Source organism: Acomys minous (assembly GCF_964271855.1).
Source record: "Acomys minous genome assembly, chromosome: 6".
Taxonomy (NCBI): domain Eukaryota; kingdom Metazoa; phylum Chordata; class Mammalia; order Rodentia; family Muridae; genus Acomys; species Acomys minous.
In genome coordinates, this window is record NC_140487.1 from 95,801,660 (window position 1) to 95,814,909 (window position 13,250).

Sequence of the window (13,250 nt, forward strand, 5' to 3'; positions counted from 1 at the left end):
TAACACCAAGCTGACGAGCTGCTATTCCGTCAAGGGAACTCTGCAGACGCGCTCCCTAGACCTGCCTTCTGTCTCCACTGTGGCCCTCCACCGGCACACATCGTTTGCCTCACTAGCTGGAAAAAGAATGAACAAATCTCCCTTAAGAAAGTACTTTGCAGGCAAAGCCACTGGCCCTTCCAGCCTTAGGCCCTAAAAGAGAGAGAGAGAGAGGCCCTTGTGGGCCAGGCCCTCGTCTCCCACCTGTCACTGGAACATACCAGGAACTCTTGGGGTGTGGCCTGAACAGTTTGATGCAGATGATTAAGGAACCAAGCCAGGCGAACATTTCGGGAGATTCGATAATCTTTCTTCATTAACAGAAACACCTGCCCAGCTTCTTCCACCTAATGAGATAAAAGGAGAAAATCAGAACACAGAGTTCCCACTATATCCACACCCCATGCAAGTGACCTGTCCAAGGAGCCCACACAGTGAGGGGACGCCCACTTCTTACCATCACGTCAGGTGTTCCCAACCCAGACCTTCACACGGATGAAGCGAACTTACCTTTTTACAGCACGTTCCTATAAACCACAAGCCCCTGAAGGTAGGAGAGGGGCTCTGCCCTGTTTCTGTGCCCTTGTGCTTGGCAAAGATTTGTATGAGACCCAGGAAGTCTCCAGTTTGCTACCTGAGTGTTCGCCAGTTACTGCCCCGGGTCCTGCCCACAGCAGACACTATAGAAACCTTCACTGAGTAAATGTAAGGCTCCTGAGGGAATGAAGCCGTGCAAATCAAGGCCCTGTGGGGTCCCGCTCTCCACTCACGTGCCTGTCCATGTCAGTGCTTTAGTTTCTTTCCCCCATGCCGCCAGTCCAGCAGCGCAGCAGCATCCTTACTTTTCTGCTATACAAACCCCTGCCGCCAAAGATGACTGGAGGCCTATTATCCTCTGTCCACACATACACCGTGGCAGCTGTCCTCTCACAGGAAGAAGCCTGTCACTTTGTCAATGTGGTAAAACTTAATAGGCTTGACTTCTTGGTCAGCAGCCTTTCTGGTTCCCACCAGGTTTTTTCTGACCAGCTCCCACGCCTGTATTCCCAGCAAACCGACTTGCCCATCATTCACAAAAACTGAATTTATCACCTTAGTAATGGCATCACTACAAACTGAATAACCATGCTAAGGGCTACAAATGTGGTTTTATGATAGCCAAAAACAAAGAAACCCGATCCTGTTGAAGGTCTTGGAAGGATGGGATGCAGAAGGTCCAGCAGAGCTGGGCCCGAGATGACCCAGATGGAGGGCAGACACCAGCTACTGCACTACTCAAAGCGCATCTGGGCGCTCAGTGTCGCAACCTAAGGCTTCCATTTCTTTACTGTTCTCTTGCTTTCAAGGCTGCTTTGAATGACTGACTGATTTCTCCAAGGCCAAACTGAGGTCTGGGTCACCCGTCAGTTCTTACGGACTCCATCTTGAAACCAGGGTTACTTGCCTGGCTTCCTCAGAAAACTCCCCTTTATCTGTGGCTCTTTGATGGGAACGTTTCCAAAACCTAAGTTGCCTTACATTCAAGATGCTCTTTATCAGAACCAGAAGGCTGGCTTAATGTAACGTAAGCAGCTGGAACGGTTTTTAAAAGTGGGATCCAAGCACCAGCTGCATCAGAATCACCTGAGTTGTTTATTAAAATGCACATTTAGTTCCTGGGTACCATCAGAGAGCACCTGAATTAAGAGCTGACAGAGCTCAAGCGTCTACATCTTAACCAGCTCCCCTGAGGTTTTTCTCCACGTTACTGTTTTGAGATTTTTTTTTTTAATTAGTTGTCTCATAGCATTCACATTCATACGGAGACCTCAATTCTAACCTCCCTTGAGTCTGATGTGCCCGACTTTTGAAGCAGTCTGATAAATAAGACAAAGCAGGTTTCTGGAATCAGAGGCCTGATTCTAATGTGTTTTATTACATGTTATGCATGTTATCTTGCGAGTTACTGTGTTGTCCTCCCCACCCCACCCCCAGGCTTCAAGCTCTTTATTGAAATAGGTAGATAAGGATATCTTTGTAGAGCTATTGCAGTTAAGCAAGGGAGGACGGACAATGGCCGAGGAAGGCTGTCACTGCTTATGACATACACTGAGGCGTATGTACTATTTCTGCCAAGACATATAAAGTGTTGCCAGACACCATGCTTCCCTTTTCTGGGTTTTGTTCTTTCTTCTTTGAGACCAAGGGCAAAATTATTATCTGAGCCTTTTCTAAGCCATGTGCCTTCTTCCCACAAAATAATGTAGACACCGCCCTTCCCCCCATCTGAAGCCCCTCCCCATTATAAGCCTGAGCCACCAGCATGACCTCAAGTTGAGCCCTCTCTCTCCTCAGTCTCAGGCCCCTCACCCACCAAAAAGCACCTTGGACCAGATGCTGGCTCTGTGAGTTTCTTCATGTGTGAACACAGATAACAAGAGTTATCATTTTATGAGGGCTGTATCTGTATTAGATACTTTGAGGACTTCCTGAGTCCCACCCAACGGCTTGCAGAAGAAGGCTAAATGCCCCCATTAAACACTATACGCCTCATTTGCTCCTCTGCAGCACCTATTATAACCAGTGTTCATTTGGTCCACAAAGCTAAGGGGTCCATCTGTCTTACAGTCTGCGGCCAGAGCAGCACTCGTTTTTCTCTTCTGGGAGCCTAACATCTCTAAACATCACTTTTTCCTCTTGGTATTCTGTTTCTACACTATTCACTCATAGGGTTTTCACATGAGTAGTTTCTTTCTTTCTTTCTTTCTTTTTTAGTTTTTCGAAACAGGGTTTCTTTGTGTAGCCTTGGCTGTCCTAGACTCGCTTTGTAGACCAGGCTGGCATCGAACTCATAGCAATCCGCCTGCCTCTGCCTCTGCCTCTGGGATTAAAGGTGTGAGCCACCACGCCTGGCCTTTCTTTAAAAAAAAAAAAAAAGAAAGAAAGAAAAGAAAAGAAAAAAAAGATTTTATTTACTTTATGTATGAGAGCTCTATCTGCCTTGTACACCTGACAAATCAGAAGGCATCAGATCCCAGGAGAGATGGTTGTGAGCCACCATGTAGTTGCTGGGAATTGAACTCAGGACCTCTGGAAGAGCATCCACTGAGCATCCCTTCAGCCCACATGTGTAGTTTTTGGTTTTTGTTTTTTTTTTTTTAAATCACATCTCCACACACATATATACATGTACTTTGTGTGTTGCAGGCACACACGGACACCTGTGTCATAACGCACACGTGCAGGTCAGAGGACAACCTGTAGATGTGGAGCTAGATCACCTACTCGGGAGTTCTAGCCCTAATAGCGGCTGGGCAACTGCCTTTATTTTAATAGCTGCGCCTCAGCTGCCTGAAAAGGGGGATGAAGATGGTGTTTACTTTAGAGGGTTGAAAGGACTGGTAAGAACAAAAAAACAAGCAAGCAAACGAACAAAAACACCCTTAGCTTTGTGGAATAAATGAACATTGAGCTATTAAAGGTGTTGCAAAGGAGCTCCGAACGTCAAAGTGCTCCGCATGGTGGCCGGCACGCAGGAGGACTCCAACCCGCAGCCATGGCTATCTGTACCATTACACACATCCACCACCCTCCCTTCCTACTGAAGAACTCTTCTGCGGATCTGGATATTCGAGCCACATCTAAGGTTATGTTTCCTTCTCGGATCCTCTAGTTCGGTTCGAATGAGTAGTCCCCAAGGCATCTGAGCATGATAAGGCATCTCCCCTGCTCTGGCTGCAGCTTTCCGCTCTGTACATGAGACTAAATACAGCCAGGTTCCCTGCACGAAGTCTGAATGTCAAAACATAGAGGCACGGCTCTTCTAGGGGGAGGGAGGTGCCTCATCTGCCCTTCCTGACTTAACTTGTGATTCCCCAAGCTACATCACAGGACACATGTTTTTATAAAAAGACGGAAACAAGATCTGGGAAGTTAAGACTGCCCCAGAGGGTTGCAGGGATTTTCCATTTGCAAAAAGCACGGACATTGGAGCGGAATCAGCTCATGCCATTGATTGCATTCCAGCTGATGAGATGCAAAACCCCCGCAACAGTCGGTCAGCTTCGGAGCGGCCCAACGAAAACCCGCAACTAATACCCCAAACACGAGTTTTTATCAGCACCACCATCTCTAGGTCTGTGGGCGTGCGACGTGAATAGGATGGCATCTGAGTCAACAAAACAGCAACGGCCTCTCGAGGCTCCGGAGGGTGTAGGCCTGCGACACGCCTGCCCTCCGGCCTCGGCCCCGCGCCCGCCGGTCCCTCACCTCTGGCTCCGGGCGCTCCGAGGCCATCACACACAGCCCTCCCGCGCCGGCCCGGGCCAGGGAGGACGCTCCACTCCTGACCTCTGACCCGGCTAGCTCTGCACCCCGGAGGAACCGGAAGTTGTTGGGATGGACGCATTCTGAGTTTTCTGATTGGTGGGCGGAGAGGGCGGTGCGAGAAACCGGAAGCGGAAGTGGTTTCGCCAGCCAGGCCGGAGCAATGCAGGTGAGAAGCGGGTTGGGCCTTCCAGCCGCTACCCACCGGCCGGAGGGTGGGCGGGAAAAGGATGCTAGGAAGTTGGGGCTGTGGAGAGAGGCCTAGGGCCTCGGCTGTTTGCGGGGTGGCTGCGGAACAGGAGAGGGCGAACACAGCTGCGGGAGGTGCGGAGATTGAGCCCGCAGATGCGACAGGGTCGGAGGCCTGGGCGGGGGAGGAGGGTGGCTAGACAGCCTTGCTTGATTAAGTGTGGGAAGGAATCAAGAAAGTCGTGGGCTGCCCCAGGCCTCGATCCAGGCTCTTGGACACAGGCCTAACAACACTTCAGAAGGCTGAAGGGGTTGTGAGCCGCCAAGGACGAAAACTAAGCCGTTTGTAATCCGAGCCTGTGGGTGGAACCCAGTATTCAATCCCATCAGTCATATTGTCAGGACTGCAAATCAGCTTTGCATCATTCTTCCCGCCTTGTGCCCAGTGGCTAAGGGCGGCAGAGTGGAGTAAAGAGTCCACAGACGGTCAAACGGAAACCCTCAGCCGGTTTAGTATTTAAAATTGTCTGGCCCTCAGAAACAACGTGCAGGTTTCCTCGCCTTTGCTTTTCGTTACTCATTTGGTTTGTTGCTCCTGGTAGTTCTACCGTGTTTATAAGTCACCCGAGTTTATGAAAGAAACGCTGGAAAATTGGCACAGAGATACACTCAGCAAGAAGATGGATAAATGACCAGTTGGGGCCCTGGAGTGGGGGGCGGAGGATTGCAGAGCTGGTATTCAGGGAAAGCCTTGCATATAGGCAATGTGTGAGACTCTGCAGCTTGTCTTGTTGACAGGAGCTGCCCTCACAAGACAGAGGGTGATGGTGCGTGGGTCTACTGCAGGGGCACCCATGGAGATAATGAACTTCAGGGATTCCTTCTGGCTTTATGAGCCGATAACGCCTCTGCTATCATGGCACATCTTTCTAAGATGTACTGAACTTTCTGAAAGAAATGTGGCAATGCCAACCCCACAGTGTGACACAATACAGGAAAGATTCTCCATCTGCCCAAGGAAAACAGCATTATGACAGTAAGCAGTAGTCTAGGGGAGGACAGACTGTCTAGTTTCCAGAGAAGGGCTAGACCTACAGAAGAGAGTGTGCTGCAGCTTGAGCATGTTCCTTTTTTGTTTGTTTGTTTGTTTGTTTTTGTTTGTTTTTCTCCCGAGACAGAATTTCTCTCTGTAGCCCTCACTGTCCTGGACTCGCTTTGTAGCCCAGGCTGGCCTCGAACTCACAGAGATCTGCCTGCCTCTGTCTCCCGAGTGCTGGGATTAAAGGCGTGCGCCACCACGCCTGGCCCGAGCATGTTCTTGTTAACCCTACTGCAGCTCTAAGAATGTTGGCTATTGAGAGAGGGCAAGCATTTTGAGCTGGGAATTGAAGAGAATGGAAGTGAAAAGATAAAAAGCTAAGTGATACAGTTCTAAGCCAGTCTCGGTACAAAGACAATAAAATGAGGAGGTCACAAGCCCAAGAGAATTAGGTCTGGTGCAATGCTCTCATTGAAGGACCACAGTGTGGGAGGACTTCAGGCCAGGTGAACAGGTTGAAAGGTCTAAGGGATGCTATTTTCCGTAACCCAAATACCAAGATGGACGATAATTTAGCTCTTCTCTGTGTGTCCCACTTGTATCTGAGTAACCAAACATGCTGTTGATGCAGCGGGAGGAGAAGCAGCTTGAGGCGTCATTGGATGCACTGCTGAGTCAAGTGGCCGATCTGAAGAACTCACTGGGGAGTTTCATTTACAAGTTGGAAAACGAGTATGACCGGCTGACCTGGTAAGGAGTTGTCAAGACAAGCTGGGGAGGGACCCATGGGTGGTGGGGGCCAAGCCCCCTGGCTGACAGGACATCTCCCGTGATGTAACTATTTATCAGTTTGCAAATATCCCTTTTGATTTGGAAAGAACTAGGTTGCCCAACATTGACAAGTATAGTTTGGCTTCAGGCCTCCGTGGCAAGGAAGTAGACATATGCCAAGTTTCCCAACCTCGGCTGTTTCTAGGTTTTAATTCTTTCACTTTGACTTCTTTGGTAAGGCGGCATTTCCTCAGCGGAAGACCCATTATGGCCACGTTCACACCAGATCTCCTTCCACAGCTGTGGCTGAGTCTGAGATCCAGCCTACCCTAGAATGATGGAATCGGTCACTACCCTAGAGAGGAGAGCTTTACCCACGTCCACAGCGCAACCACAGTGTCTGCCTTCTACCACCCCTGAGCTGCCTTTTTTCTACATCCATGTCAAAAATTGAAAGTGTTCCTCTTTCCCAACTCCATCATTTCTGCTAGCAAATCTGGTCCTTGCCTAGGCTAGTCCTAGGGCCGTGCATCTCCTGGGGTTGAGTCTGAGTGTTCCAGCATTGGGGACTTGTAGAGATTACTTTATAGGCAAGAGTAACCCTGATGGCTTCCTCCACCACCAGGCCCTCTGTTCTGGACAGCTTTGCATTGCTCTCTGGCCAGCTGAACACTCTGAACAAGGTCTTGAAACATGAGAAGACACCACTGTTCCGGAACCAGGTCATCATCCCTCTGGTGCTGTCCCCAGACCGAGATGAAGACCTCATGGTAAGAAGCACAGTTGTTAGCCGGGCGTGGTGGCACACGCCTTTAATCTCAGCACTTGGGAGGCAGAGGCAGGCGGAGCGCTGTGAGTTCAAGGCCAGCCTGGTCTACAAATCGAGTCCAGGACAGCCAGGGCTAACAGAGAGACCCTGCCTCGAAACCCCCCTTCCCCCCCAAAAAAGAAGCACAGTTGTTGACAAGATCCTCAGTGGAGCAGTGAAAAGTCAGGGCTGCTGTCTGCAAGACTTGCTTTTCTTATCCTCCTGCAGGCAGGAGAGTCACTCTTAAATAACTCTGAAAACCAAGGCCTGTGTCACCAAGCCCAACATCTATATTGGTCAAAAAGAAAAAGTCTGTTCTGCCCGCCTGTGACTTTGTCCGTTCCAGTCTTTAAAATATGGGGCTGGGAATTTAGCTCAGTGGTAGAACAAACATAAAAGTCCTGGGTTTGGTCCCCAGAATGGGGGTGGGGTGGGAAGTCACACATAAAAAAGACCAAAACAACAAAAAGACAATTACAGTGTGGTAGTCTTAGTTCTGATAGAGTGTGTCACAAAAAGCTGCGTTTGTTCCTCAGATTGTGCTGTCTCTGAAAATGCAGTTTCCTGTGGAAGTGAAATGGGGTTAGAATCACCTTACTTGGACAGCACTCTAGGGTCAACACACTCTGTGTTACAGCGTCAAACTGAAGGACGAGTGCCTGTTTTCAGCCATGAGGTCGTCCCTGACCATTTGAGAACCAAGCCCGACCCTGAAGTTGAAGAGCAGGAGAAGCAGCTGACAACAGATGCTGCCAGAATTGGTGCTGATGCAGCTCAGGTTGGACCAAGTTACTGCTCTGCTGCCCCATCCCCATTCTTTATAAGAGGCGAGGCTTTACCAGGCCTGCGTAGTAGGGCCGTGGGGTTGCCTTCAGCCAGGCCTCTCTGGAGGAGCACAGGGAAGAAGCTTCCCCAGCACCGTTACTAATCACTACACCAATCCGTGTGCATTACAGAAGCAGATCCAGAGCCTGAATAAAATGTGCTCAAACCTTTTGGAGAAAATCAGCAAAGAGGAACGAGAATCAGAGAGTGGAGGTAAGGAGGGGTGTGCAGCAGAACGAGGAAAGCTGTGGAGGATCACCAGGTAGGAGTGGTGGTCTGCCTGTAGGGAAGTAGAGGATCACCAGGTAGGAGTGGTGGTCTGCCTATAGGGAAGTAGAGGATCACCAGGTAGGAGTGGTGGTCTGCCTGTAGGGAAGTAGAGGATCACCAGGTAGGAGTGGTGGTCTGCCTGTAGGGAAGTAGAGGATCACCAGGTAGGAGTGGTGGTCTGCCTGTAGGGAAGTAGAGACTGAAGAATGAACTACTGGGCCGGGCGTGGTGGTGCACAGCTTTAATCCCAGCACCTGGGAGGCAGAGGCAAGCGGATCACCTGGTCAAGGCCAGCCTGGTCTACAAAGTGAGTCCAGGATAGTCAAGGCTACCCAGAGAGACCCTGTCTGGAAAAACAAAAACAAAAAACAAAAAAAGAATGAACTACTAAAGCCAGGCTGTGGTGGCGCACGCTTTTAATCCTAGTACTCGGGAGGCAGAGGCAGAATACTTGGGATCATTGCGAGTTCGAGGCCAGCCTGGTTACAAAGCAAGTCAAGGCTACACAGAGAAACCCTGTTTTTAAAAACTAGAAAAAACAAAAACAAAAAACAAGGAATAAACTACTGGGGGCTGGAGAGATGGCTCAGAAGTTAAGAGCACTGGCTGCTCTTCCAGAGGTCCTGAGTTCAATTCCCAGCAACCACATGGTGGCTCACAACCATCTATAATGTGATCTGGTGCCCTCTTCTCTAGTGTAAGCAAGCACACATGCACACATGTAGGCAAAACATTGTATACATAATAAATAAACAAATCTTAAGAAGAAGAAGGAGGAGGAGGAGAATGAACTCAGCGTGTTGCCAGGTCGGACCTAAGTTTGATCCCTGGGACCTACACGGTTGAGGGGAAGAACAACAAGTTGTCCCCTGACCCTGACCACCACACATGAAATAAGTAGATGTGATTTCAAAAAAGAAGCAGAGGCAGCCACTCTCTTGTGCCTTTCCCAATAAATGTCTTGTGTGAGGTTTGTTGTGCACTGTGACTTTGTGGTATACCTTGGCTTCTGACCACCAGGATGCCTTTCCCCTCAGAGCTGTAACACACTGGTGCCAGGACGTGGACAGGCTCTCCTGGTGCCTGGGCTCCGCCATAGGGTCTGAGCCACACTGGGGGCAGGGAGGGGGAGAAGAGTGAACTGGTAAGAAAAGGATCTGTATCCGGTCAGTGTTTTGTGTTCAAGACTAGCCTCAAGGCACATGGTAGATTTGGACAAAGTGAAAATAAAAGCGAAGTTTGTGGACTTTTAGCTATTTGTTGGGGCTGGGGGGAGGGGCCGCCTTCTAGATGGTGCTGCAGTCAGGACTGTAAGCCCCAGTGGCTGTCAGTGGCATCCCAGCTACTGGGTTCAGTGCAGAGCTGGACACACGCTTGAGAGTTCTTGATTTTGTTGTTGTTGTTGTTTTTCTTCAGGTCTTCGTCCAAACAAGCAGACTTTCAACCCTGCAGACACCAATGCCTTAGTGGCAGCTGTTGCCTTTGGGAAGGGGCTGTCTAACTGGAGACCTTCAGGTAGCAGTGGTCCTGGCCAACCCGGCCAGCCAGGAGCTGGTACAATCCTTGCAGGGGCCTCGGGATTACAGCAAGTGCAGATGGCAGGTACTCCCAGCCAGCAGCAGCCGATGCTCAGTGGAGTCCAGATGGCTCAAGCAGGTCAACCAGGTGAGGTGACATCACACAGGAGTGTGGGGTAAGCTAGAGCATCCAAGCCTCCTTCATCTGCATCCTCCCCCCAAACCTGGAGACTTTCCTCCTTTGCATTGTCACTCAGAAAACAGTTGGAAGCATCACAACAGGTGCCAAAATCAAAGAAGGGCCTTGAATAGCAGTAACTAGTTGTCCGTTTAGTGCCCTCAGACTTTTATCTATCTCTTAGGTAGAGAACTAAGTGGCCATACCTTCATCAAGACCACTTGGTATAGTCAGTGATTAGCAGGCTGGCCTTTGGCCAGTCCTTCATGGGCTCTTTTTCCCACCTCGCCCCTTGGTCTTGGCTCCCTGCCTTCTCTCATGTTCCCTTTACGGACTGTAAGAGTGGTCTGGAGGGTTCACGGAAGCAGCTGCAAAGCTGTCTGTGCAGGTTGTCTAGGAAAAAGGACAACTCTTTACCTGTGATGTTAAACACAGGCCACATAGACTTCCCTGTCTTTCTGGAAGTTGATGAGCGGGAGCCCATTCTTGGGGAGAGAGCTGTTCAGACCCTCCTCTCTTCTCAAACAACCCCTTCTCCCTGGATATCTTCAGTGAGGGAGCTGGCTGAAGAGCCCCAACCTGTAATCGCTGCCATCCAGAGTCAGAGGCCACAGAGGTTCTGAGGTACAGGAGATGACAGGAAGGAGTCCGAGAGGCTGCGTTTCTGATTTATTGTGAAAGTTTACCTTGCTTCAGATATGTTTCTTTGTGTTCTTTTTAGGGAAAATGCCAAGTGGAATAAAAACCAACATCAAGTCAGCGTCAATGCATCCCTACCAGCGGTGAGTGTGGACAGCAGCCTCCGCTCTCAGGTGATCTGTGCTGAGTTGAGCAATGAAAGTATCTTTTGCTCAGGGCTTACACGGATGGGTACAATCAAAAAGGACACAGGCTTTCAGCAAGAGACAGCTCTCAGCGCCATTGTGAATAGCCATGCAACTTTGGGAGAGTGACCTAATTTTTCTGAGCCCATGTTCTCATCTGTAAATGGTGATGACACCTACCTCATAGGGTTGTTGTGAGGATTAAAATGAGTGTACCGCACTTAGCATGGCATATGGAACACTGCGTCTTGAATAAATGATTGCTTCTTACTTTTCCCTGCTGCCATTCACTGTCCTGCATCCCGAACTTACTGTGATTTGATACAGCTCATAACAGTGGCGAGCTAGTGGACACAGGATCAAGTAATCCAGGTACCATGGCAGCCTGTATGTCTTGGAGGCAGGTCATCTCTGTAGGTCCTCCTGCCCGGATTCCATCCTGCTGGCCCTAGAAGCTACAGATGAAGAGGTTTCTGGGGACACTGTTCCCTGCTAGGTGTGATGCAGCCAGCTCAGCTTTTACCTGGGAAATAGGTGAAAGTCACCTTCTTTTACCCCCGTCTGCTTAGGAAGGAATCTAGGGACCAGCAGTGGGAGAGTTCTTAGGAAGTGGCCCTGTCAGGCCACAGCACAGAGAAAATACTGTCTTCCTCCTTCGAGGGGACATTCATCAGGGTTGATGTGTCCTCACAGTAACCACATTTCTGTCCTCTTCCGTTTCACTAAACGTGTGGCTCAGATATGATCTAGATTGAAAGTGGGAAGGGTAAGAGCACCGTTCATCTTGCTTGCTTTTGTAGAGTTCATGAACAGTGGGTTTTTGGACAGCCAACCATGTTGCCTTTCTCAGCGTTCTTTTGTGGGCAAGAGCAGGGACTGAGTCAGCAAAAGTGGGCCAGACGGTTTCTTTATTCAATAAAGATGTTTACATTGATATTCACCGGCTCAGGGTTGTCTGACTGAAATTTATCAGCTATCTACCAGGCAATTCTAATTTGTTCTCCTTAAAGTATTCCCTTTTCTTGAATTTACTTTTCTTTACTGTAAAACCCCTAAGATTTTCAGCTGCACTGTCCGTGCTCTCTTGTGTTACACACTAGAGCCCTGGCCCCTGGTCTGTGACAGACAGCATTCTACCAGGCTGTGGCAGCAAAGGCCTGGAAAAGTAGTTCTCTGTCGCTGGTCTGTGGAGACATGGATGGTGCTGACAAAGCTAATTGACCACAATGCACTGCACCAGGGGGGTCCTGTCATCTGCTCTGAGGCAATGCCAAACCTTCCCCCACTTAACCAGGCTGGCCCGTCAGCCCAGCCAGGTACTGGGTATATTCCCATCGTTTTCCTTTCCCACTAAATGTCAAAGCTAACTGGGGTCCCGAACAGAGCTCTAGCTGGACTTTTCCAGATTGTCCAAGTGTCTCTCAGTGACTGCTGTCCTTTACGCCCACCTGCTACCAACCCTGAGCATCTGTTGTCGCGGCTGAACTGACTTCATTCCCATCATACTATTGAAATGGGTTCCTTGTCCTCCAAGAACAGGAATGCCTTCGTGCTGCGGGAGGTGCGCACTTGGGCCCTCACCTACAGCTCGTGCCCTTAAGCAACACTCCAGTGCTGGCGGCACCCACACCTAACTTAGCCGCTCTGGTAACACACGCTGTCCTTTCCACCACCTCCTCCCTCTAGAGCCTTAGCATGCAGATCTGTTGCCCTCCCACCGTGGGGCTCATATACCAGTTCACCCCACAATGTAAAGAATGTCTGGAACCCCAACTGCTTGGTCCCTCGAGAGGAATGTAGCTGGAGTTGGTCGTGAGGACAGAACTGCTTACTTGTTCCCTCTCGGCGTTTGTAAAAGATGACGTGCAGCACTCCTGTTTCTGACTGTCTTCTGCTTGGGGATTGTCCTTCCTGCAGTTGGGGACCCTTGGGCAAGGGGATTAGATGGGCGAAGGTGTTCTCCATTGTCTCCCAGGTGTGTTTCTGGGATGGAGAAAGCAGCAGCAGGTGTGAAACCTCAAATACTTCCCACAGTGGTTCATCCCACTGAAGGTGGGAGCTTATGGGATCACTGTCAAGTCCAGCAGGGTTGCCTAAGACCTCCCCCTCCAGTCCTGTCCTGAGGCGGGGATTCAGTCATTACTGATTGCCCTGGTCACCTCCTTCTTTCTCTTCTTCCAGTGTGAACTGCTGTCCTACTTTAGCTGGCTCACCACACTCAACTGTGCCTTTTGGGGGCAACAGCTAAGGTAGGTAGTTGTAGCCAAATGTTCCCTGTAGCTCTGTAGAGCACCAGCCGGCACTGGGTGCAGGCCAGAGGGGATGTGCTTGCCCACCTCTTAGCCTGCTGCTAAAAGGAAGAAGCTGAACTCCACAGGAATGCCCCAATGTGAGGCTGAGGCCTTTGCCACCCCCTCCACACCTCCCCCCAAGCAGCTGGAAACAACCTCCCCCTTTGTCTGAGTTTCTTGTACAGAATAATCCT

At 49.9% G+C, this 13,250-nt stretch overlaps 3 protein-coding genes across 5 annotated transcripts in view; 2 read left to right on the top strand and 1 right to left on the bottom strand.

Moving 5' to 3' along the window:
* The window catches only part of SZT2 (SZT2 subunit of KICSTOR complex), a 46,120-nt gene extending 41,707 nt beyond the window's left edge, over positions 1–4,413 (bottom strand). The window contains exons 1-2 of the mRNA XM_084787079.1: positions 4,288–4,413; positions 261–386 (exon numbers count right to left, since the gene is read on the bottom strand). Of these exons, the coding sequence (XP_084643205.1) occupies positions 261–386; positions 4,288–4,314 (153 nt within the window). The 5' untranslated portion in view covers positions 4,315–4,413. The remainder of the gene's footprint in view (positions 1–260; positions 387–4,287) is intronic.
* ELOVL1 (ELOVL fatty acid elongase 1) overlaps positions 1–13,250 on the top strand; it is a 72,188-nt gene that overhangs the window by 43,877 nt on the left and 15,061 nt on the right. The gene's annotated exons all lie outside the window — the stretch shown is intronic.
* Positions 4,432–11,039, top strand: MED8 (mediator complex subunit 8). 3 transcript variants are annotated; one of them, XM_084787098.1, is made up of 7 exons: positions 4,432–4,513; positions 6,204–6,322; positions 6,969–7,113; positions 7,789–7,929; positions 8,108–8,189; positions 9,663–9,911; positions 10,663–11,039. In XM_084787098.1, the coding sequence occupies exons 1-7, from the start codon at positions 4,508–4,510 to the stop codon at positions 10,725–10,727; spliced, it is 807 nt and encodes a 268-aa protein (XP_084643224.1). In that variant the 5' UTR covers positions 4,432–4,507; the 3' UTR covers positions 10,728–11,039. The 3 variants fall into 3 exon arrangements, with proteins under 3 accessions (XP_084643224.1, XP_084643223.1, XP_084643222.1); XM_084787097.1 differs by lacking the exon at positions 4,432–4,513 and adding an exon at positions 4,762–5,569; XM_084787096.1 differs by lacking the exon at positions 4,432–4,513 and having other exon boundaries at positions 6,181–6,322.